The 22,890-nt window shown below is 34.1% G+C and overlaps 6 protein-coding genes across 7 annotated transcripts; 3 read left to right on the forward strand and 3 right to left on the reverse strand.

Moving 5' to 3' along the window:
• Positions 1–493: 493 nt before the first annotated feature.
• LOAG_04750 (AAA ATPase) lies at positions 494–3,027 on the reverse strand (the record flags this gene model as incomplete). The annotated part of the gene is made up of 9 exons (XM_003140287.1): positions 494–608; positions 789–970; positions 1,138–1,235; positions 1,389–1,484; positions 1,578–1,620; positions 1,848–2,005; positions 2,253–2,388; positions 2,711–2,806; positions 2,890–3,027. 9 exons carry the CDS (start codon positions 3,025–3,027, stop codon positions 494–496), a joined length of 1,062 nt encoding a protein of 353 aa, XP_003140335.1.
• A 1,332-nt stretch (positions 3,028–4,359) lies between these two features.
• Positions 4,360–6,757, reverse strand: LOAG_04751 (hypothetical protein; the record flags this gene model as incomplete). The annotated part of the gene is made up of 6 exons (XM_003140288.2): positions 6,408–6,757; positions 5,826–6,051; positions 5,331–5,398; positions 4,937–5,066; positions 4,763–4,829; positions 4,360–4,591 (listed from the first exon to the last, which is right to left on the reverse strand). The coding sequence occupies exons 1-6, from the start codon at positions 6,732–6,734 to the stop codon at positions 4,360–4,362; spliced, it is 1,050 nt and encodes a 349-aa protein (XP_003140336.1). The 5' UTR covers positions 6,735–6,757.
• Positions 6,758–8,983: 2,226 nt separating this feature from the next.
• LOAG_04752 (hypothetical protein) lies at positions 8,984–11,363 on the forward strand. The gene is made up of 7 exons (XM_020446673.1): positions 8,984–9,147; positions 9,422–9,584; positions 9,701–9,816; positions 10,028–10,202; positions 10,480–10,559; positions 10,666–10,809; positions 10,926–11,363. Exons 1-7 carry the CDS (start codon positions 8,994–8,996, stop codon positions 11,042–11,044), a joined length of 951 nt encoding a protein of 316 aa, XP_020303015.1. The 5' UTR covers positions 8,984–8,993; the 3' UTR covers positions 11,045–11,363.
• Positions 11,364–11,712: 349 nt separating this feature from the next.
• LOAG_04753 (hypothetical protein) lies at positions 11,713–15,303 on the forward strand. Its single transcript, XM_003140290.2, has 10 exons — positions 11,713–11,819; positions 11,921–12,028; positions 12,235–12,380; positions 12,657–12,828; positions 13,125–13,273; positions 13,561–13,665; positions 13,905–14,074; positions 14,348–14,506; positions 14,720–14,802; positions 14,888–15,303. Exons 1-10 carry the CDS (start codon positions 11,781–11,783, stop codon positions 15,074–15,076), a joined length of 1,320 nt encoding a protein of 439 aa, XP_003140338.1. The 5' UTR covers positions 11,713–11,780; the 3' UTR covers positions 15,077–15,303.
• A 327-nt stretch (positions 15,304–15,630) lies between these two features.
• Positions 15,631–21,002, reverse strand: LOAG_04754. 2 transcript variants are annotated; one of them, XM_003140291.2, is made up of 8 exons: positions 20,727–21,002; positions 19,667–19,709; positions 19,024–19,168; positions 18,593–18,753; positions 18,278–18,406; positions 17,996–18,125; positions 17,519–17,672; positions 15,631–15,961 (listed from the first exon to the last, which is right to left on the reverse strand). In XM_003140291.2, exons 1-8 carry the CDS (start codon positions 20,842–20,844, stop codon positions 15,771–15,773), a joined length of 1,071 nt encoding a protein of 356 aa, XP_003140339.1. In that variant the 5' UTR covers positions 20,845–21,002; the 3' UTR covers positions 15,631–15,770. The 2 variants fall into 2 exon arrangements, with proteins under 2 accessions (XP_003140339.1, XP_020307066.1); XM_020446674.1 differs by lacking the exon at positions 15,631–15,961 and adding an exon at positions 16,554–16,660.
• On the forward strand, positions 21,001–21,429 carry LOAG_04755 (hypothetical protein; the record flags this gene model as incomplete). Its single annotated transcript, XM_003140292.2, has 2 exons — positions 21,001–21,030; positions 21,199–21,429. The coding sequence occupies 2 exons, from the start codon at positions 21,001–21,003 to the stop codon at positions 21,331–21,333; spliced, it is 165 nt and encodes a 54-aa protein (XP_003140340.1). The 3' UTR covers positions 21,334–21,429.
• Positions 21,430–22,890: the final 1,461 nt, after the last annotated feature.

Genomic DNA, 22,890 nt, shown 5'->3' on the forward strand with positions numbered 1-22,890 from the left:
CAGCAAATATAAAACGTGCAAAATGATATATAACAAGGTATAACATGAAATTCAGGGCTTTATATTTTACACCACTCACGACTTATTACCCTAATAGCTGTAGAATGTCGACAAAAACAAAAAAAACCACAAGTTCCAGTTGAACGTCAGCATTAGAAAAACGACTTCAAAATGGTGATCGACACAACAAACTTAAGTCACAATCCCGGTCGTTCATGTTGAACCAATAAACAAGGTTAATTGATCTTGGAAACACAAGCAATTGCTAGGTTCATCGACGGAAAGCTGATCTGAGATATATGTAAGTGGACCAACAGCAAGAGGCATTTGACACAACAGTAGGACAACACTGAATTCAAAAGATATGAAATTAAAACCAAAATATGTCGTGGTAAGCAAAATAATGACTAGAGTCAACGAAAGAAAATGTGATCTGTTGTCCTAAGAACAGCTACTAGGTTCTTCTGATCATTCTAAAAAAACTAGGTCCACATTAATCAAGAGGTTCGAAAATTGGTATTGCACCGGAAACCTGTATCGTCTGTTTATACTTCATTACTGATTGTATTATGTCACTTTCACGAATCATTCGCGTAGCTTCATTATTTCTAAAATAGAAGTAGCTCAGATCAAATAACAATGATACTTTACCACCATCGTCTCGCACTGATCTCAAAAATTATGCGCGAAGAGAAGTTAAATAGGTATACTCCAAGCAGTGATAACTACAATTGTTTTTAGAAAGTTATTTTAGTTTTTCTGTGAAAAAATTAAAAATTGAAACATACAAGTCCTTTCCTTTGATAAATGCATCTTTGACTCGCGATAAAACAGCCAATCGACATACTTCTTTCAAGTCAGATCCGCTTAGTTCGGTGGCGTATTCCGCTATTCTTTCAAAATTGATTTCTGGCATTACCGGTTGATCCCTCAGCAAAACTTTTAAGATATCTGCTCGAGATTCTAAACTCTGAAATCACCGAATAGTGTGAAAACCATGCCAATTATGTTTAAAATTTAGTGTTTTTACAAGAGTTAAGAATTCCCGGAAAAATTTATGGTTTTTAAAAAAGAATTCTCAGAAAAATTCATTGTTTTTATAAATGGAAAAATCGAAAAACTGCAGTCAAAGCTTACTGGTAAAGGAACATAGAATCGTGCAGGCATTCGTCGTAAGATGGCACTGTCAACATCGTTTGGTCTATTGGTTGCTCCGAGCACGATGATTGCATCGTCTAAAGGAATGTAAAGCAACGTCTACAAAAACGACAACTATGTCTGCGAACTTTTGCATCTTTTGAGCTTGAATAACGTGATTTAGGAGTACCGTATGCATACTTAATACAAGGCAAATGTGTGTCCTAATGCAGTAAGTCAACTACGCTAACCTGATGAAGCAAAACCATCCCACAAGCACATGAACTGTGCCTTCATCATAGCAGTGGCTTCGTGGTCTTGGGTGTTTCGATCTCTTAAAAACGAATCTGTAACCGCGAAAAATATAAAAGTGGACGAGCATACAGAAACAATAATGCTGAAAATTTCTAAATGAAAAAATTCTGCACCGTCACGCTTACCTATTTCATCAATGAAGATGATCGTAGGCTGGAACTTCTGTGCCTGAAAAAGTTAACTGGGTTTACTAAAGGAAACACTATAAAGATTTATATTTTACAAAAGAAAAGTAATAAAAAAAGCTCTGTTATGAATTTTTCTTGTTCTGTTCACTAGAGAGAGGATTAGTACTGCATAGGTTTATACTTTTAACATTCTTCCATTCTGTGATAAAAAACATTTTCGAGAAAATAGATCACATCGCATAATTACACAAAATTTGAAACATATACCACGGAGAAAACTGCATCGGCAAGCTTCTGTGATTCACCGTACCATTTATCGCATAGCGATGACACTTGCAAATTAATGAAACGAGCATTTGCTGCACGTGCGATAATTTTTGCAAGTAAAGTTTTACCACAACCTGGTGGACCGTATAAAAGCACCCCTGAAATATTGTTTAATTTATTGTACCGGAATTCGCAGAAATTTACAGAAAAAGGTCCTAAAAATTTGAAAAAGCAATAATTTTTGAAAAGTTATATGAAGTATCTATATGGTTATGTTCCACTGCAATCTGATTCCATCTTTTCCATAACTGTCTCATTCCGACCAAGGAAATAACTAAATTACTTCCCTTTCTTCCTTTCAGTAATGCTTGATGCGTTGTTTAGAAGTAAAATAAGCTAAATTACCTTTAGGCGGAGAAAAAAGATTCGATGACAGTGCAAATTTCTTATAGACATTGCGAATTTTTAGTGGGATAATTATCCGATCATTAATTTCCTCAATAAGTGCACCACAGCCACCAATATCGCACCAATCTGAACCCTGAAATCCAATTTGTGTATAGTTAGGAAGCAACATTTAATCCCTAAAATATTCAATTTATATTATGATCCAGGTCCTAGGATAAATTCCAGAGCATAGTTACATTGGATGGCAGGCTGTATCCATCCACTAAAAATTTGAACTATTTCTCTATGATTTTTAGCACAAGGAGATGATTTTTGGCAGAAGGAGAAGGAATCCAATATTAATGAAACAAATTCCATTTCCATAATATATCTAAGAATGCAACACTATCTTCTTTGAATAAAGTTCAAATGAAAACTAAAAGTGCAAATTAATTGAGAAACTGAATGCAACTAACCTGACCACAGTGAACGAGTTGTGTAGCTATACGCAGTTCGTGTTCATTAAGTTCTACTGATGGGTCTAAGCCTAACGTCTTCATTACTTGAGCAGCCTGCAATTCATTAATTTACATTAATAAACAATTTGAAAGCCATCTCGATTTTTTGAGTGAATTCCTTAGCTGAACAAGCTAACCTTCTTTTTAGCATTTTTGTTGATGACATGATTGGGGTCAATGTATTTAACCGCGAGTTTCATGATAACGATCGATGCGACCGTAGCGACAGCAACACGAACACAAAAATTAATTGCTTGGTCTATCGACAATGACATTTCCCCACCTGTCCCTTATCCGTTCTCTTCTCCACAAACACTTCCTTATCGCTCGATAACTCCTATTATTCTCCGTTCTGGAAGAGTTAAACTGAAATTCCGAGAAATTTTTGTAAAAAAAGCTACTTTTGGAAATATAGCATACAATGCAACATATCTCACAACTGCAACTTACATAATGCAACACAACAACTTGTCTTTGGAAGAAAATACCATACAATGCTTTTTTCACCAGTGCTGCCGAGCCAGCACGGCATCCTCCGTGGTTGATATCGAAACACATCATAGCCCTACAACCCGGTTGTTCGAGAATCTTCTCCTCCAACCATTTCGTTCCTTCTTAGCCACTTCCAATCACAACACTCATTACTACCCAAAATAATTAAGCCAAAAAAACACGATAATCTCCATTTGACAACAGTGTGCAACAACGCCAAACCATATACGCTACCAATTTAGTGCCACTCTGCCACACTTTGCTCCTAGTGCGGAAAGCCTTGAAAACCCACCACCTGTCACGTTCTCAAACGCATTGTGTTCGTATAAATGAGCTGCTTCCGCCCCGCGACCTGCTTCCACCCCGTCTCCAATGACTGAGTATTCATAAAGATACAACTAAAACCCACTCCTATAGTAACTACTTTTATACAGATACATCACTGCTTTAGTTCGGTTGAATCAGTCTTTTGTGCATTGCTAGAGCATTTTTGTGTGATAACTGAGATATACCTAAAATCGTAACAATGCATCAAAAACGTAAACTGCGCAAGTGAATGATGGAATCAGAAAACTTTATATGTTTGATTCGAAGCACAAAATTTGAAAGTTTCAGGAACTGCATCAAGAATAATCAAACACGGTGCGAGAAGCTTGTAGCTAGCACCTTATGTCTATGCATACAAATTAGATATGAACAGAAAAAATAAAATTCTATGAGCTAAAAACCTTATCTAGCGAGCCTCCAAGTCTTGAAAGCTTGAAAAATTAACACGGAAGATGAAGACATTTCAGGCAAAATACAGTGTTATTTTCCGCAACAAAAAGCATTCCAAGACTATACATCAATGTAGCAAATCATTAAACGCCTTGTATTTTGAAATTCAAATACTCTCCTCTATGCATAAATGATTTACTCGTCCTGATACTTTTTAATCGTTATATGCGGGATGACAACTGAATCTTCAGTTGTATACATAAAGTGAACTCATACGATGCCGATAGCTTCCACCCAAATTAGCAAGAATCCAGAGTAAAAATGCGTCCCTCAGATAAAAAAACAGAATTAAAATATGAGATCAAATTAGAGGATTAAAAGCAGTTACAGGTTTGAAATCAACATGTAGGCAAAGGATGAGGTCCGTCAGCCACAGAGGGTCGTCGATAACCAGCGCTGAAATCTTGGCGATACGATATTCGTCGTCCTGTTGGCGTAGTTGGTCTCTCCTTCACATCCAGGCCACTGCCCTGGCCTTTCGCCAGCAACGATATGGGCGTTGAACTGTACAGACGATTCGATGGAACTACATCTAATGAAGCAGAAGGACTGCTTGGTTTAGCATGCATTCTAAATTCTATTTATAATTCCAATCAGTTTCAAATCTGAATATTTTCTAACTTCTAATCGTGATAAATTTCTTAATTTCTTTCTTTGTTCTACCCAAAAGTAATCAAATAAGAGAAATTAAGGTACTACAACGAAAGATTTTAAATAGAGTTATCCTTCTCTAGAACTTACGCATTAGCTCTTGGCACGAATGCAGGAGCATTTGTGGAAAATTTTGTTTTGGTTACACCATCTGGTGCTGAAATTTTGGAAACAATTACGCGGCAAAATCACTAAATAATTGCAGGAGAACTTTTTTTCATTAACTGTCACCAGCCATTTGTTTACAGTAAAATAAAAACGAACTTGGATGATGAATAAATCGACACCTATCACCGTAACGGCAGTGACCATTCTTGAAGTTTGTGCAAAGCTTAGTGCGATAGTTATTCAATGACGTAACCGATCTATTCCGATACATCAGTTCAGTCCGATTCTGCAATTATCAAAATGTTCATGGGTTCAAAGCGCACCATCTTTACAAATAGTTTGTGACTCGAGAAATAGAGCTTAACAATCAATAACAAGACTTCTAAGAAAACTGATATATGCTCTAAGAATTAACCATATGCTAAATTAGCATAAAAAGGATATTGAAGTAAACTAGTCTTAGAGAACCAAAAAACCTTCACGAATTCACTTATCCATCATAAAATTTTTGACATAAGCTGAGACAAATTAAAAAATATGGTTAACTCACAGAGCTGTCTCGTTGGGAATTCCTGCAGTCATCATTTCCGGAAAACTTGAGTGACGATTGGCTAGCACCTGCAATGCACAGTCAAAAAATCCATAAAATTGCAAACTGCTTGTAGTGAGTATGTTACAAAAACTTCTAGTGATTTAAGTTCAAAATGCTGAGTGAAATATTTCGCTTTCTTCTCAGTGAGAAAACGATTTTTGGTAATTTTTGTAAAATTGTAAAAAAATAATTTCCCAATTACCGAATTATTTCTTGAAATCATGAAAGCCTATAAAATTTATTTTCGTCATAGATATTTCTGCAGCACTGACTTTTTAGTGTGAGCACAGTTCAAAAAGTGTATACCTTTTTTTTTTTAAAACATTCTTCAAGGGTATCCGGGAAATACTTTTACCCTGTTAGCTTTCTTGAATGAAGTTTTCTTATCTGACTTCACTTTACTTGTATAATTAGCGGCTAGCGTTTTTCAACAAAAAGTTGAGCAGTCATTACCGGTCGATGAAATGCTATCCTTTCTCGGTGTTATCCTTACGGTTGGACTTTGCGATGTAGTGTTAGTTATCGGCCAACTCTGGTACGGTGCAGAAGCAAATGAAGACGGTAATGACTGTAGGACTGATGATTTTGGACAAGCTGATGGCAGAGGTGGTGGTAATGGTGGCAGTGGATTACCAGATACGGAAGTATCAGAGAATAATGGTAAAAAAAAAGAAGGGGGCTAGAACGTATGTAAGGACTAAAGAGTGGAAAAGGATGCATTGGGGGCGGAAAAGTAATAGGAAACGGTGGTGGTGAATAGAAAACCGCACTCGATGACAATTCCGGTGCCGCTTCTATAAATCATTATTTGAATATACTGGGACAGAAATAAACAGCTGAGAGAGGGGTTATGAATTATCAATTTTGGTTCAGTGAAACGTACATAATCAGTAGAAACCTGGGAACGACCACATTTCAGTTTTATACCTGAGAAATAATGAGGGATGCACTTACGTATAAATAAAATCATATATAAAGTTGCATTTTGTAATAGGTTCAAAATATCTAACGACTTATGTAAAACAAAGGCCTTACGGTACAACACAAATATGCTACCATTCCATTCAAAAATGAGGTTACTACAGTTCGGAAAAACATGCCTTGCATCGTGCAGGCATTGTCATTCATCGGACCTTCCCTTGGAATGTTTTCGAACGACGGTAGAACATTCGGTTGCTCGCAAAACATCGGTTGTGGTAAACCGCTAGGGAAGACATATGGCGGTTGAAAATACACAGTTCCTTGAGGTGGAGGTATTATAGGTAAAAATGGTACAGGTTGTGGTGGTAGTGTTGAAATGTCCGACAGTTGATGGCCTATCATAGGATCACCAGGTGCTGGACGTGGGAACACTGTTGCCATTTTCGTTATCCTATAACCTGTAAACGTAACCTGTAAACTGTAAACGTGAGATTAAAAATAATGCTGAAAATTAGGGACGATGTGCTTTTACTTCATTACTAAAACACATTCAATTTTATCTTTAAACGTATAAAACTCCAAAGAGACACCATCTTCTTTCCAGTATTACCTAAGCAACTGACGAAGTATGTTAACCATTGATCAAGACATGATAAATGCGCTATGTACTCGTACTTTTGATCAACAAGATCTCTTATCTACCTATATTTTGGCAATCTATTACATCATCTGATCCATATAAGCTAAAGAAGTAATACAAAGAGCTCTATCCCAAATTATTTTAATTTAATCTTAAAATGAGATTAGAGACAAAAACAAGCTGACGCTGCTCCAAACCTGGCAAGTGTTTACTGACTATTTGCATAGTACTTGTTTTGTTGAAATACAATTAAGTGGATCGCGTATTGCAGAAGAATGCAAATAAACCAGAACGATTTCCACTTACATAGGTGAATTAGATAAGAATGTGAATACAAGGTCATCATTTCATCGTAGCAATACTAAGCCTCTGTGATATTTCGCATGCTCTCTTCCCTCGTTCCTTATGCTTATCTATTATTTCCTTTCTCCTTAGACGATGTTTCAAATAAATACCGAAACTTTTTTCAAATTTCTTTTTAGCTACATATCAAACTATATTTCTATGCCACAATATCTTCCGACAATATACTATTATTCTAAGCAAAAATTGGATCACGTTAACTGCTACCATTAAATTTGCGAAGATTGTTCCTCATTCGACAAGAAATTAACTTCACCGCCTGTATAAACAGCGTAAAAAGGAAGCCCATCATTCAAACTTTTTGGTTCAAATCAAACCAAAATAACTTTTGCGACATTCTACCAGAAGCAGAAATGATGAATGTTGTGACGCCACAGCATTTATCATTTCTTTTGCAGGTCCTTTCGAATTTGTGTACAGAACAAAAATTTTTAGTACTGACGCCATAACGTCCATTGTAAAGAACTAAAACTAGTCAAGTATAACACGCTACCGTTAGAAATATATTTACTTATAGACAAATTGTCCCTTGACAGCAAACAGTAACAACTTAATAGAAAATAAATGCTAATAATTACTTAATAAGACACCCAACATCCGACCTTACATAACAAAACAAATTTAAGTCCAAGGAATAGAGGAAAGAGGAATAATTTATGTATGCATTTCACACCGTTATTACAACGCTTCTAATTATTCAAGCAAAAATATAAAACAAGGTATGCAAATATTTTATAAGATATATGCAAGTACATACCACTGTATTTGTAAACACCTGCAGTTGATCGCGTAGTTCCTTCTCAGTTTGAATTATCATATGCAACTAATTTAAAATAAATGTAATTAGACAGAACCGAATTTAAACTTGGGTCAGAAATTAGAACCCATCTTACGTTAGAAAATTACTAAGCCAGAAAGATTAAGTCAGTGCGCAAGTAGGAATTCAACTGCTATATACTATAGGACATTCTCGCTAACATTTATCATTTAATAAAGACAGCGCCAAACAAGAGAATGGCACGCAGCAGGCGTAAGTGTACAGTACAAAAAAGAGTCAGTTTGAAATTTTTAGAATTTCAAGAAGCAATCAATATAGCCAAATAAAAAGGACAGTTAAGTGTAAAACGAGGAGACATTTTACAGATTGTGTAATAGAGTGATCTGTTCATATATGTGCAATGCTCACTTATAAAACATTCTTGCTCAGTCATTTTCCCCCACAACAACTGCTCCATCAAGCAGGATTTTCCTAGCTAAAAGTTTAGCCTACTATAAAGTCCCATTAGCTGTCCAATATATTCCACTCCCATCACACTATAAAGAGACAGACGACTACACGTATCAGATTAGTCCTAGAACTCTTCCATACCATCACCGCCACTGTTCAAACATCGGTTTTGACGCCAATTTGAATGCCTTCCTGTATTTCACAGAGGGCGGTCTGCTTCGCCGTATTTCACAATATATAACGCGGTGCGCCGTATGGACTGAAACTTATTTATTTAGATGGGGAGAGCATAGACGAGAGGAAGGAGTTGGCATGAGCTGTCTGAGGATGATAGTTAACATTTCCGTCCTGTAACTATTTTATTTTTGATTGCGTTTGGTATAACTTACTTGGTTTGATTTAGATTCTTCTGAGTTGATTTTTTAATGTTATTTCATTTTGTTTTTCAACTCAACTAATATTTGAAGAAATGTTCACTTCTGCTTTCCGAACGATTGCTGAACTTGAATTGATACCGGAAGATTTATTCTACGTCACTGTTAATGGAAAAATTGTGGACTGGAAGAATTTGGATAATAACACTCATTTCCAAGTGCACTTCAGACTTCGCGGTGGTAAAGGAGGTTGGTTCCTGATTTTATATTTCATTTTTATTGCAGCCAAAAATGTCTGTAGTGCATTGTCTACTTTAGACGTCACAGTTTTTGACGTTCATCATATGTCAGGTTTAGATGACCCTATAAGCCTCAGATAGACGAATGCGAGTCATCCGACTATTTTTTTTTTTTTTGGGTATGAGATGCATCATTTTAAGTTGAAGTTTGTCTCTCATTTTTTATTCTACATTGTTATTATGATAATGTTGCTTTTTATTTCCAATAAGTTCGCCCTCTTCAGGCTTTGGTTCGCTGCTTCGCTCATTTCGTATTCACCGTTCAACGAATCAGTTAATGTGCCGCGATTTATCTGGCCGACGGCTTGCTGACATTAAGGAAGAAGAAAAGCTCCGCAAATGGATTGAAAAAGCAGGCGAGAGGGAAGAAGAGAAACGTCGGCAAAGGTACGTTTTCTTTGGACAGTTAGTCTCTCATCGTCTGTTTTTGTACTTTGCATTTTTCTTGGACTTTCTAGTGCGAGTTCATCTTTTCTTAGTCTTCTCAATTGCAGTACTTTCAGGCAAGAGAAATATGAGAAATTAAAAGCAGGTCCTCTAAAACATGATTTCAATGATCCCGATTTTATACAGATGCGGGAAAAAATCTTGGAAGAAACAGATGAAGCGTTTGAACAGGGTGACTTTTTGCATCTTATTGGTTTGAGAAAGATTAGCGTTGCTGGTAGTGTGCAATTCAGCTTTAGGCTTCGTTTCTAGATATTTTTTCAAAATTTTATCCGAGATGAATAAAAATAATTTGCTATGAGTTGCCGAGAGGGTCATCGTCGGTTGTACTTGCATCTAAATTTGAATAGAAATCTTCACTTCTAAAAACGTTGTTAATTTAGGCATTGCCGTTGCTAAAAATAAGAGAACTAATGAGGAAGGCTTACTGAACTCGAAACAAGAATCACAGGTGGTTGATGATGATAATTCCATGGAAGGGACTGTGCCGTCGAAACGAAGGCGAATGACAGCAAATGGAACATCTGAATGTGTGACGCCTAGTTTGGATGACGAAAAGTAATTCTTGTTTCCGTGCTTCGTGCCCACTGGCAGCATTCTAATTCAAAATAATGATTTTTTTAATATTAATTCAAGAATTGAATAGCGATTGCAACAAACAAGAAATGTTTTATCTATGTGAGATGTAAGGAAATGCCATCGGATTATTGCAGAACTAGACTGGAATGAACTATTATTTTACTCCATTATCAGTCTGATGGTAACTGTTAGAAAATTTCAGACTTCAGATTATCTTACGAAACTTTTAATTCAAATAAAATAGCTTTAATTTTAGCAGAAGTATAGCCACTATTAGTGATGAAGGCAAAAAATATGCTGAAAATGAAGAAAAAAAAACGTCTCCGAGAACAGCAGGTACTCTAAGTTACTATATATCTTGGATGTGCTAATGTTTTTGATCTTGGAAATGTTTTCGTTCTAATTTTTAGTTTGAAAAAGCTGTTAAAGGGTTGGTTTGCAGCTGTGCTTATTGCTGAAAAGTCAAGTACTGTTTTGGAAAAAGCAACCAGTAAAATGACAAATATTGATGTCAACCTGGATGACTACGACAGTGCAGAAAAACTAGAATCTTTGGGGCTGGATCGCTTAAAGCATGCTCTTGAAGGTTTCTCAACTTTTCGTTGGAAGATTACTTCTCTTTCAAGTTTCATTTTCAGCTGTATTTATTATTATTATTTTTAAATATTATTTTGATCCAATATTCAACAGTTTTTCGTTCAGTGCTTGGTTTGAAATGTGGTGGTTCATTGGTTGAGCGAGCAGTTCGACTTTATTCGGTTAAAAACTTAAAACCCGAACAGTATCCTAAGAACATCCGCGCACGTGGTAAAAAGGAATAAACAAGGCTGTTTGTGCACTTTTTACATACTTTTCAGTGTATATTATGCATTATTTATTAGTATTCATTCCAGACTTTAACAGATAATAAGTAGATATAATCCTATATCTTTAATTAATGCACAATTTATATCCTTTAATTAATGCATAATTTGTTCATGATATTCGATTAATTTGTGTCTTACATTTTTATTTGATTCAAATGAAGCTTTCCTCAGAGATACCAAACGCTTGTAGTTTTTTGTTTTTATCTTTCTTATCGTCTTTAAATCGCTCTTTTTAATCATGAAATTCGAAGTGCGAACTTATGATGGTTGATTCCATGGAGTAAGTATGGAAAAAGCTTTTCTGATGTCGATTTCTTAACGTATATCTTTCGATAAATGCCTAAAGAAATGCTTCTTTCTTATATATTTAAACTAATGCTTATGAAATTTATGGTTTTAACTATAAATCTGGTTTTAATTTTAAAGTGATTCCTAATTGTGTGAATTTTGATTTCAGTAATTTTGCGTAATGTACGCCACATATTTTTTCGGAATTTTTGAGCACCTTATTTTGTTCTTTGTCGGCAACTATTCTTGAGTCGAAAATTGAACGAAGTTTCTCTCTGTCCACTTCTTTTTTTTGGAGTAGGAACTCTTAAGGTTGGAGTAATTATTTAGTTTCATTTTAGAAAAAAGAAAGACGAGGAATTCCTACATTTAGTGGTCCTCTCAACTGGTTTTTGATTTCAAAATGAAACATCTAGATAATGGTGAAGATTTACCTGACCAGGTGAATAATTTCGTTTTATGAATTGCTCTACTTTTTGTTCCTGTGAATATGAAGGACAAGCAATATTCAGTAATGACCGATTTGATTTTGATCTATTTTAGGATTTAGAAATGAATATTTCATCCGATAATGATTGCAGAAAGGATATTTCCCCTAATAAAAATGATGAAGCTAAAGTGTCATCCGTTTTGGACCAGGTAGAGCAAAAGGTATATTTAGGTTCTCCAAGGTTATTTGGAAAATTTTTTGACTTAAACTATTTGTTGATGTCAGAATTATGCTTTCTACAAGATTACAGGAACTTTTAGATGGAAGGAATTTTTTTGACGAGGTACTTCTGAGTTCCATTGAATTCACTTTCTGTAGATTCTAAAAGTATTTCAGCATGTTAATAATACACAGAATGAAGTTACAGGCTAGAGAAGCTGTAAATGTTTTACTAAAAGTCAGTGAAAAAAGTGGAAAGAAAATGTTGTTTCCTGAAATTGACCAGTTGCTTCATGTTCAGTTCGTTTATAAGAAACCGGGTAGTACACACACTGGGCACAATGTCAGACGTTTGTGAGTTGCGATTATTGTTGCTCGCTATTTAAAGAATAAAGTATTCTATGAGTAGATCAACTTTGGTAGAACGTTTTCAGTTGTTTGATGTGTAAGTCGCAGATAGCTTCATCATTTTGGAGAACCAGTCATAATGACGTAGTTTTATGCATTTGTTGATTGAACAAGATAGAGTGCAAGTTTCATTTTTTTTTTTTTTTTACAACATTATACCTCGTTCACTACATGAAAAGGCAATATAGCTATCTGACGGTGCAACTTTTTTTTTTTCTGCAGCATTCTACCGCATGCATTGTATGAAAAAGACAGTACGACTGTCTGCTTGATTATGCGAGACTTAGATCAATCGGCAAAAGCGAAATTTGATCCCGATGTTGACAAACAAGCGAGACTATGGACCGAAAAATTGGAGTTTGAATTCGGGGTTACCAAAGAGCACGTGCAGAAGGTATTTTCTGAATTTCGTTTTTTTTAGTTTTATTTATATACTTTTGATTAGTTCTGATTCTTTTTTTTAGTCGTACGAATCATTTGTTGGAATTTTTCATTTTCAAAAATATAGACATCTTGCAAGGAATGCAATATCTAGCACAGAGTAAATCTATGGCTAGGTGAATTTCATCCCAGGAAGTGATGATTCTATCATGATATAGGTCGACAGCCGTTGATTTGTAGTAGCATTTGTTTTATGACAATTTCCTTTAGTAATTAGTTTGGAGAAAATGATAAAGTTAATATTTACAGGTTTTAACAAAGCGACAACTGGAAAGAGAGTATCATTCTTACTACGACAGACGTCAGCTGGCATCTGCGTATGATATCTTTTTGGTCGACGCTGTAGTTGAGAAAAGTGTTATACGTTTTTGTGGCAAAGAATTTCATAAGGCAAAAAAGTAAGGATTTGCAGTATTAAAAAATATGGCTTCTAAAGGGATCCTTTTTAGGATCCTTTTATTCTTTTATTTAAAGATCCTTTTATTTTGCATACTGGAAGACTTTCGGTATACGCTCATTTCATTACTGGTAGGTAGTAATTGAATCCATTTTCGTATCATTAGTCTCAAAACTCTTCATTCTTTCATATCCAAGAAATTTTTATTCATATTTTAACGATTTATATGTAAAAGTTATATTCCATTCACGTTTTTCCCGTGTACAGTTATAAAGTGTTTGTTTGAAGGATTCCTTTGAGATTATCAATGCATCGACGCAGATCTTTGGTAAAGGAGATCGAGAAGGCGTATTATACCGTCACATTTCCGCTTTTTCCATTCCGTACGCGAACGTATGTTTTCATTCCCACTATTGTTTTATTTTCTAAATTAGATATGCCTGTTCTGTTCAAGTTTGTTTGAATTTTATATAATTGGCTTGGAATCATTGAGATTTAAGACTACAAATTAAGGTATTCTAGCTTTGGAATGTTTCATCGATGTCACTGCTTTTAAGACTATGTCTTACGGTAAAAATCCGATCTCGAAATCCTTCACTGAATTCAAGAAGTTTCATATGATTTCATTCCAGGAGTCTTCGCATCGGAAATCTGAGTAATCCTATCGATCACATTGTAGAAAATGTACGTGCAGCTGTTGACAGAGTGTTTCAATATTGCCCCGGTGGTTTATACAATGTTCATTCAATAAGTCTACAAATGGTGGTAGGTGGTCCGTCATTACCTCTCTACGTTGATGCCGGTTTGTTTTTAACTGATTTGTTGTTTTTGCATTTCATCCTGATCAATGCCAAGATACATGCTGAATTGTGGATTACAGTTGCATTGGCATCAAAAAGTTCTTGAAATGTAAAATCTTGATGACTTTTGCAGTCTCTTTTTCAATGTTTTCCATTATCGTTTCCGTTTCCATTTCGTTCCCATTGAGCTACATTAAATTAACTATCACCAAATAGCCTTATTTATCTCGTTTGGAAAGAAAGTTTTAAGTTTCATCGTGAATTCAGCGTTGTAGGGTCTAGAAATGCGGTCAGCTTACCTATGCCCATGAAAAGGAAAGATCTCATAGCGAAAAGAGACAAAAAAGCAGTTGCTGATGAATTGTCGACATTACCAGAAGGCTTAGAAGTTTTGGTATATGGAGACGGTGAAGTGAAAGTGCTGGATTCAGACAGTTAGTTTGCTCATTTTAAGAGAATGGAAAAGTAAGAGAGCATGAAGAATCGTTACTTTATCAGATTTTCAGAGTAACTTTTGTATTTTGGCCAGATATAAAAAGTCAGCTTCATTTTTCAAAGGATTCCGCTTTAGAAATATTTGAATAACTCAAATTTGTTCCCTGATTAAAATTTTTCAGAGATTTATAATTATGGAAATTTTTTTGCAGCTAAAAAACCTGTGCTCTATCCGACGATTAATGATGAGTGGGAGGCGGGCGATGACCTAAAACCGCTAATAAACCCTGCTGAGGTTAGCCTTTTCTTAGTTTCTCGCTTATCGAATGATCCTTCTTAATTGTTTGAAAGTGATAAAATTATTCATTATTGTGTTTCAGCAAAAAAAATCACTGGAAAGGCGTCGCAAACTGAGAGAAAAAAGGAAAAAAGTACGAGAAGCTAAGAAACGACTTTTATTGCCATTGAAAGATGGGGTTTCGAAAATGAAAGGCTTGATGAAGAAAAAGAATAATAAACGGAATAAAATCGATGGATTTGGGAACATAAAGCAGAAGCTGAAGAGTTAAATGGAGATTAATAAAAATGTTAATTGCACTGAAGTGTTAAAATGTAAAAGGAAACAAAGCAAAAAAACAATCTGAAATCGAATAAAATGTACGGATGTAATGGCAGGAACCGATTTGAAATACTTAGTGAAATAATAGCTCGCTTTCAAATGCGTTTTTTTGTACGTTTTTTGAATTTATTGCCGAATACTTATTAAGAATTAAATAAAACTGATATCAATGACAAATTTAGATTTGGAGCAGAATAGTGGAAAAAAAAATATCGCGCACTGCAAGTTTTTCTTCATGCAATTATACGGAAAAAAATTTTCTTTTTTCAGCTTTTGGAAGTCAAGAATATGACAATTCTCATGGGGAAATTTTTATGACTGAGAAGTTCCACGAATGATCTATAGTTTGCTGGTAAAAGATAACCATATACTGACTTTTACTTACGAATATCGACAGTCGGTAGTTCATTGAAGCTTAGCTGCTAGTAGTTGGTGCTCTTTTATTCATGGGCGCATTTCGTATAATCCTTAAAATTCATTTCTTAGATCGGATGAAAGTCGGTAGTTCTAGTAAAAAGACTTTGAAGCCTTAGGAGTTGAAATCGACAAACCTTCATAGGTGAAGTGCATTATTTATTTACAAAATATATCAATCACAATACTCAACAAAAACTAAGGGGAATCAGAGTGCAGTAGTATTTTAATCACATCATCCCAGCTTTCTGGAGATTTTTCTGTATGATTGTGTCAATGACACTCGTTATAACTAACTGTACTTGATTGGTATCCGTTGCACACGTCTCGTGCATATAAATTGTCTTTTTATCCGGGTTTAAGTTCAGTTCGCTGAATTTCATTTTTATAAAACTCATTGCTTCCTCGTAATTCTGGCCACCTAAAAGTATAATTTGCTTCATTTTACTCGTTTTTGATTTTTCAGCTATCTCTATTTAGTTTATGTTCGATGGCTCATTTTTTTGCTCATCAAAGAGACATTTTAGGTTATTGAACGTAAGTTTGGAATCTAGAATTGTTGTAATTGGAGCGTATTACAGCACTTATATAACTTAGAGTTTCGTGCTAAAAGCTAAAAAAATCACTGTCAAAGATTTCGACTGCGATAATCCCGTTGTACGTAAAAGAGGTTATTTTCTTGGATGATAAAGTTTTAGGATAGAGATTTTGTGACCTGATCGATCTGACTAACAGTGAAAGAAGGATGGTGAGTGAAGAAAGGTAATGCAAAACCATGAAGGAAGGAGCGGAAAAGATAAAGACTAATATTGACCGTCATACCGCTTTACGTTTCATCAAACGCACGAGGGTACAGTTTGGAATCCTCAATACTCGGGTTCTAAAGTCCATTTCCCATTATCACTGATTTTATTTTTCACTAATATGTCCACAGTTTCAACTTTTGATATTGTTGTTACTTTTGATAGTCATTATCATTATAGACTTTATGACTACTGTTAAAATAACTCAGGACCATTTCAGTTATGGTAGCACATTCACGTCAGCTATTCTGGGAATGAACTTTTCATTACTTTGAAATTTCTTCTTCAATAACTAGCTTTGATTACTTGAATTTTTCCTGAAATGAAACAAATTTTCGGATTTAATTCAGAAAGGTTTAGTATTCTGAAATTGTTTGTTTCGTGGGATTTTTAAATTTCGCTTCTTATAAATCTATAGATTAAATGCTTTTCCAGTTGAAGAATTATATTGCTCGAAATATATGAGGTGAATTTCACAAAAAGAGCTTTCAATTTTATGAAATAGTGTGGAGAGTTTTATTTGCTATGTTGAAGGGAAATAGAATATTGCCTTCGTTAAAATAATGTAATAAGCAGTATTTTATGCATGCAGCTGAATAATAAGTAAGGTAATTCTATTTTAATTAAATTTTATAAGTTGAATAAGTGTCAGAGTAAGAAGACTATGTGCAACTGATGAAGTCTTAGCTAAAGCTATAAGATTGAACAATTGGGGTATAGCTGATATGAAGCAAATTAAAAAAGGAGGTTGCTTAAGACGAAAGTTGCTTAATGTATTATCTCAGAATAAAAAGTTCACTTCACTTCCAACAAAACCATTGTTGCGATACGTTATATGCTGTTTACTCCACTTAATCATTAAACTTTTAGAAATGAATAGGTTTCGAAGTTTTTTATTTACAAAAATTTCTTCCATTCAGTAAACGAAAATTTTAGTTTGTAAAAGGAGTTGAAGAGATTTAGATGGGAAAATGAAACATTGTCTTCCCATTTATTACTATCAAAAATATAAATGTAAAGAATCTCCACCAGACGTATAGGAGCAAAGAATTTTTTTAAGAAAATCTCTTTTTTGCTTTTTTTAGCTTTGTTTGAAGCCGAATCGTGAAGCTAAAATTATTTATTTCTGCTCCTGAATCATTTAATTCTATAGAGCTAAGTGCATAGAGGCTGACCTTCATAATCCGGGAAGGCAGTGGTGATATTGACACGTTGAATTTTTTCAGCAAATAAATCTTTTTTATTCAAAAATAAAATTATTGCTGTCGAAAGAAACCACGTGCTGTTACAAATTGATGAAAATAATTGCATCGATTCGATCATACGATTCTGCAACACTTATTAATCAAATCAAAATTTAACTACAAGAAAACACGCGGGAACGGGGACTTCAAAGGAAATGATGACATTTAACTCTTTTTGAATCGCAAAGTTCTTTTAGTGCTAATTAATGAGAGACTTAGCCAGGACTAAAGTGGATTACTCTCAGTATCTTAGAAAATATAATGTTCAATAGCATCAAATTTGAAACATTTTGCACTCCTAGAGAAGCCCATTTGAAATTTTCGAAAAATTTTCGTTTTTCTTTTCGAATTTTGTAAGTTCATAAAAAAAAGAGAAAAAGGAAATTGAAATTCACACTGCGAACTGACCGTAGTTTCATCTTCGAAAAGCACTTGGTCATATTCACTAACAGCCGTAATAAAGATAATCGATTCTACATTATCAAAGCAGTGGATCCATTTACGACGTTCTGATCTTTGTCCACCAACATCAAATACTCTGTTTATAAACAATTACTTTTTTCAATTCTTTTTCTCAATATTGGAAATTATGTCAAACATCAATATTATACTCTTGAAAATGAGAAATACAATAACTGAGAGAGAAGGAAGGGGAGAAAGAGAGAGAGAGCTTGTCCCAACGAACAATACCTGAAGTCGAGTTCCTTTATTTTAAATTTAACTTCTACGACACCAGTTGTTGCTACTCGACTAAACAGAATATCTTGTTCAGTAGGCCGATAACCGGGTTCATGTATTCTCATCACTGAATTCAAGAAACTGAAACGGTATGTAAATCTATTCATCAAATAGAAATGTGTAAAATACACAAATTGCTGTGCGAATAATCTAAGCCTTCATTATTATAACTCAAAAATTTTTAAAACTTTATGCCAACTAATTAGATTTATTTGCCTAAAATTTTTTATAGAATTCAATTCAAAACTGCATCACTTATTAATTTACTATTTTGCAGAGTCATTGAGTTGATATTCACTCCGCATATCGGCAGCTTTTTGAACGTTTTTATCATTCCATAATGAGACAAGAGCCTTAGCAAGTTCATCCGTAAATGGTTCGGATTCATCGCCAGCCTCCACAATTCGAAAAACTATTTGTTTTTCGGACTATAATATTCTCTTTTTTTGATCATGCGATATTTTTGTAGTCTTGATAAATTTCCATTCCATAACTTGTCTAATAAATTCAATAACTAGGATTGACAGAAATTTAACCATCCAGCACCTCATTTATTCTCTAACTAGCTTATTGGCCAAGATTAAATTTGGATTTCCTAGAAGTGTTTATACTATCAAACACAAAGCATTCGCTTTATCGATTATCATAGAGATGACAAGTTAAAAGAAACTGAGTATTGTCATAAATCCAAACAATACTTCTTTGGAGGGATCCTCGAGCGGAATGTGGACAATGTTGTCCATTGCTTTCAATATTGCATACATCGATGTCACCGTATTATTGTAAACCACTGCTTTACGTTCATTGATTTCATCTTCCGTGAAACCGTTGCTGTGAAGAATCCTGAGAAAGTTTTGAAATAACTTATTTTGACATTGCAATTTTGGAACGAATTAATAAATCGAAGTGATTTTTTCGTAAATGTTTAAAAGTTAAAAGCGTTTCAGGAGGGATCAATCATCGAAGAAAGAACTATTCATTCATATGAATTTCACATAAATTTAAAACAAAATTTATGATTAGTTTGTACAGCTTGAAGATTTGGTTTTTCCTTTTTTCCTAGTCAAAACTACAATAATTCATTTGATTTCCACTATTGCATGTCATATAAAGCTTTGATAATGTTTTAAAAATTTTGTAACCTTTTAACAGGACTTTGAAATGTTAATTAATATGAATGTTATTTCTAATTATCTACTATAATTGATCAGGATATAATGTATATTTAGTGTTAAACACGAAAGAAAACCAATTCTTATTAATTAATAGTGCTTAATTAATTAAGAAGGAGTTGTATTCTAAGCGCATAGCTTTAAAAAAAAAAAAAAATTAATAACAAACTGCATTTGTTTTAGTACGGTTGACTTGCCACATTCACCAGCTCCTGAAAAATGATCAAGTACTAAAATAGAAGGCAAAACTAGCAAATATCTAATTGATTTTTGTCTTTTAATAAACGGTGAGATCAAAAGGAAAAAATTATTGATTTGCTAATTGGTTGACATTTTACAATCACTGATTTTTATGTCAAATGTCCGACTTATTTTAACATTCTGCTCAATCACTTTGAATGACTTGACAAAACTGCTAAAGACTTAGAAAAAGAAGATTGATTTCCTTAGCGGCTGTTAAGGACTGACACTCTCCCTCAAAGCAGTCCATGTTCTTCTTTATTGATTTATATTCTCAAAAAAGATTTCGAACCATTTTTGGGAAAAAAAAACGTCTTATTGCCAAGTGGTCACTTTGTTCTCGATATGCTCTTCAAGGGTCTTCCAACAGAAAACCATTGAGGTATATTGGAAAAATTAAGGACGGATGCGTTTTCAAGTTTAATTTGCCACTGATCTTTCCAAATAATGGCAAAAACAGAAATCAACATTTTGTATGATGAAAAACTAATTTTTTCTGATATTTAAATGCAAAAGAAAAAACATTTTTTCCACCTTTAACACTTTTGATGATTAATCATTTTCAATGAAATTATAACTTTGGATGTGAACTTAAGTAACATTTTAAAAGTTAAGGAATACTTTCATGACATATTAATTTAAGTGATATTTTTCGGAGTATTTATAAACTGGCAGGTAAACGAAATTTGCACTCCATATAGTATGCTGCCAACTAAAAAAGATATAATTTTATGAGTGAATCATGCTGTAATCAATTAGAATTTCATACTTCATAAGCAATGAATTTAGTTTCATTATAAAAGTTTCGTCTAACAACACTTGAATAATGACAAAACAAAACAATAAATTTCATTTCAAAAGTAATAATTTGACTAAATTTACGTAAGATTAAATTGTTAAATTAAAGATTGTGAAATCTTAATAATGATAATTAGATTTCTGCGAGGATTAAACAACGGAAAAATTAAAAGAAAAAGTGGGATACCAACCTAGCAGTAGTAACTTGACGATTGAAGAACCAGTACGTTTATCCTGGTTCAGTTGTTTTTCGATGGCCTTGTTTCGAGCAAGTTGCTCCTGAGCTTCCTGGCTCTGGCAAGAGCCCATCGCTTCGCATTTATATACAAAATTATGGCCTGGCCAAATTAGAAAGGGCCTCTTTTAACAAATAATCAGTTATCACTTCGATCCGACTTACAAGCTGTTAGTATATTTTACATAACCTAGAATTGCATTATTTTACTGAAATTTCTATCACTTTAAATGTTACATAAAGGGCCTTGTAAAGAAGAAGTACTGTTTAAGGACAAGCAGTTCAATGGCCAAAGATAAAATATTTTGTGGAGAAAAAGAGTAATAAGCTAGAAGAGAAGTAGAAGTAGAATTTCTAGGAGCAGGAAATGAATAAACATCAATCCGTTGGAATAAGCATTTGTAAAGGTAGAAAAATGTGTTTGTTAGGTTCTGCTTGTCGCAAATACCGCTGCTGCTGTTGCCGCTACTGCTACTGCTACCGCTGCTGCTGTTGCCGCTACTGCTACTGCTACCGCTGCTGCTGTTGCTGCTGTTGCTGCTGCTGATTGCGCAATACCTTAGTAACCGAAAGTGAACTGATCATGGCCTATTTGCGTTGCATATTTTGCATAAACCTATGGATAAATAGACTAGCAGACAGACTGACAGATGTAGAAATATGGAAAATTTTGAGGGAAAGACAGTTAGTGGAAGTTAAGGAGTTGGACAAATCTGGATAGATTTATAGGTCGTCTTTAATGAGTAAAATTTATGTCAGGAAATAAGTTTGAAAATGAAAATAAAGTATTCAGCTGAGAAAAAAGAAAACTTTTTTCTTATTTCTTTGCTGAGGCGACATTAGCACGCATAGAAACTTCTTACTTAGTGAAAAAACGAATTACTGTTCGGCAAATTTCACTAAATCAGTTAGAGGGAAAAACATTTGACAAAAGAACAAGCGCATTTTTGTAGCAATTTAAGGAGATGAACTGAATAGATCAGTCCATGTGATGGTCTAAATGGACTACCTCGATGGTCGAACAGAAAAACAACAGACCACCATGATGAATAGCCAAAAATTCTTGAAAAAGTAAAAGTAACTCTAACAAATTACAGCTAAAGGTTTGATTCCTTTCTAACTCTCTTATTTTGAAATTACAGTAAGCCCACATTTCTCTTGCAAAATTCATGCAATTGATTCCAAAAATTACAAATTGTAAAAATGTCAGCACAATTATAAATAGGTTAAACCGTATTAAAAAATTGGAAAATGGATTGAAAATCTGAAATTAAATTGAATTATTTAACATGTTACATCGAATCTGCATTGATACTCTCACAAGTAATAATGTTAGTACTGGTCGTGTAGAAAAAGTTGAAAATACACTACCTTCCTTTGCTGTTCAAAGTCGAAGTTGCTATCGGTGACGCATATGGGATTACGCAAATAAATAATTTTATTCGCATAGATTCCTTTCCCGAATAATTCTTTCTTACTAACTACTTTATTCTTTACTGTAAAAACAAAGAGCTTCCTCGAATAGAATATGAAATAAGGTTAATACCTCAAAATGAATCATTCTTCTAGAGATAGTCTTGCCACCGATTCTCATATCCTAAATGTACATTTGTCGACAGCTCAGATCTTTTACATAATTGATTAAACGGAATTTATAAAATGCTTTTTTCTGAAGCATTTCTGATTAAAGTAAATTAGTGCAGGCATTACCCTATCCATTTCATCAGTAGCGTTTGCTCCTGTACTACATTCGATTGTCTATTACTTTTTCAATATTTGTGGAAAACAATAGACGGATGATCGGCTTTTTTTAAAATTTAATTCCACAAAGTCTTAATAAGGGAAATAATCAGTTCGGATGAAAAGAAGTGGAATTCTTATATGATTTGTATGAGTAGTTTTAAATCAAAGAATTCATTTGCCCAAAGTAATTGTTCGCAGCTGATAACAAATTATCAAGACACTTCTAAAGTTGCATGGAATAGCTGGATATCTCGATGCTAAATGGAGAGGCAATATCGATATTGAGAGGGATACGTTCTTCCTATCTAAAAAGAAATTAAAGTGGTATAAACACCTACCTGAAGTTAGAATCAACACCGAAAGAAGGAATAGTTTGA

This window comes from Loa loa (genome assembly GCF_000183805.2).
Source record: "Loa loa unplaced genomic scaffold supercont3.17, whole genome shotgun sequence".
Taxonomy (NCBI): Eukaryota; Metazoa; Nematoda; class Chromadorea; order Rhabditida; family Onchocercidae; genus Loa; species Loa loa.

Bases quoted from the DNA above. Each gene is read 5' to 3' on its own strand.
- LOAG_04753 (XM_003140290.2), top strand. From the start codon at position 11,781: ATGAAACATCTAGATAATGGTGAAGATTTACCTGACCAG. The intron at 14,507-14,719 runs GTTAGTTTGCTC...ATTTTTTTGCAG, and splicing joins GAAAGTGCTGGATTCAGACA to CTAAAAAACCTGTGCTCTAT. The intron at 14,803-14,887 runs GTTAGCCTTTTC...ATTGTGTTTCAG, and splicing joins CGCTAATAAACCCTGCTGAG to CAAAAAAAATCACTGGAAAG.
- LOAG_04754 (XM_003140291.2), bottom strand. From the start codon at position 20,844: ATGGGCTCTTGCCAGAGCCAGGAAGCTCAGGAGCAACTTGCTCGAAAC. The intron at 19,169-19,666 runs GTTTGTTATTAA...AAACTTTCTCAG, and splicing joins ACCGTACTAAAACAAATGCA to GATTCTTCACAGCAACGGTT. The intron at 17,673-17,995 runs GTCAGTTCGCAG...TAAGTGTTGCAG, and splicing joins TTTTCGAAGATGAAACTACG to AATCGTATGATCGAATCGAT.
- LOAG_04752 (XM_020446673.1), top strand. From the start codon at position 8,994: ATGTTCACTTCTGCTTTCCGAACGATTGCTGAACTTGAATTGATACCG. The intron at 9,817-10,027 runs GTGACTTTTTGC...TTGTTAATTTAG, and splicing joins AGATGAAGCGTTTGAACAGG to GCATTGCCGTTGCTAAAAAT. The intron at 10,810-10,925 runs GTTTCTCAACTT...TTTTTCGTTCAG, and splicing joins CTTAAAGCATGCTCTTGAAG to TGCTTGGTTTGAAATGTGGT.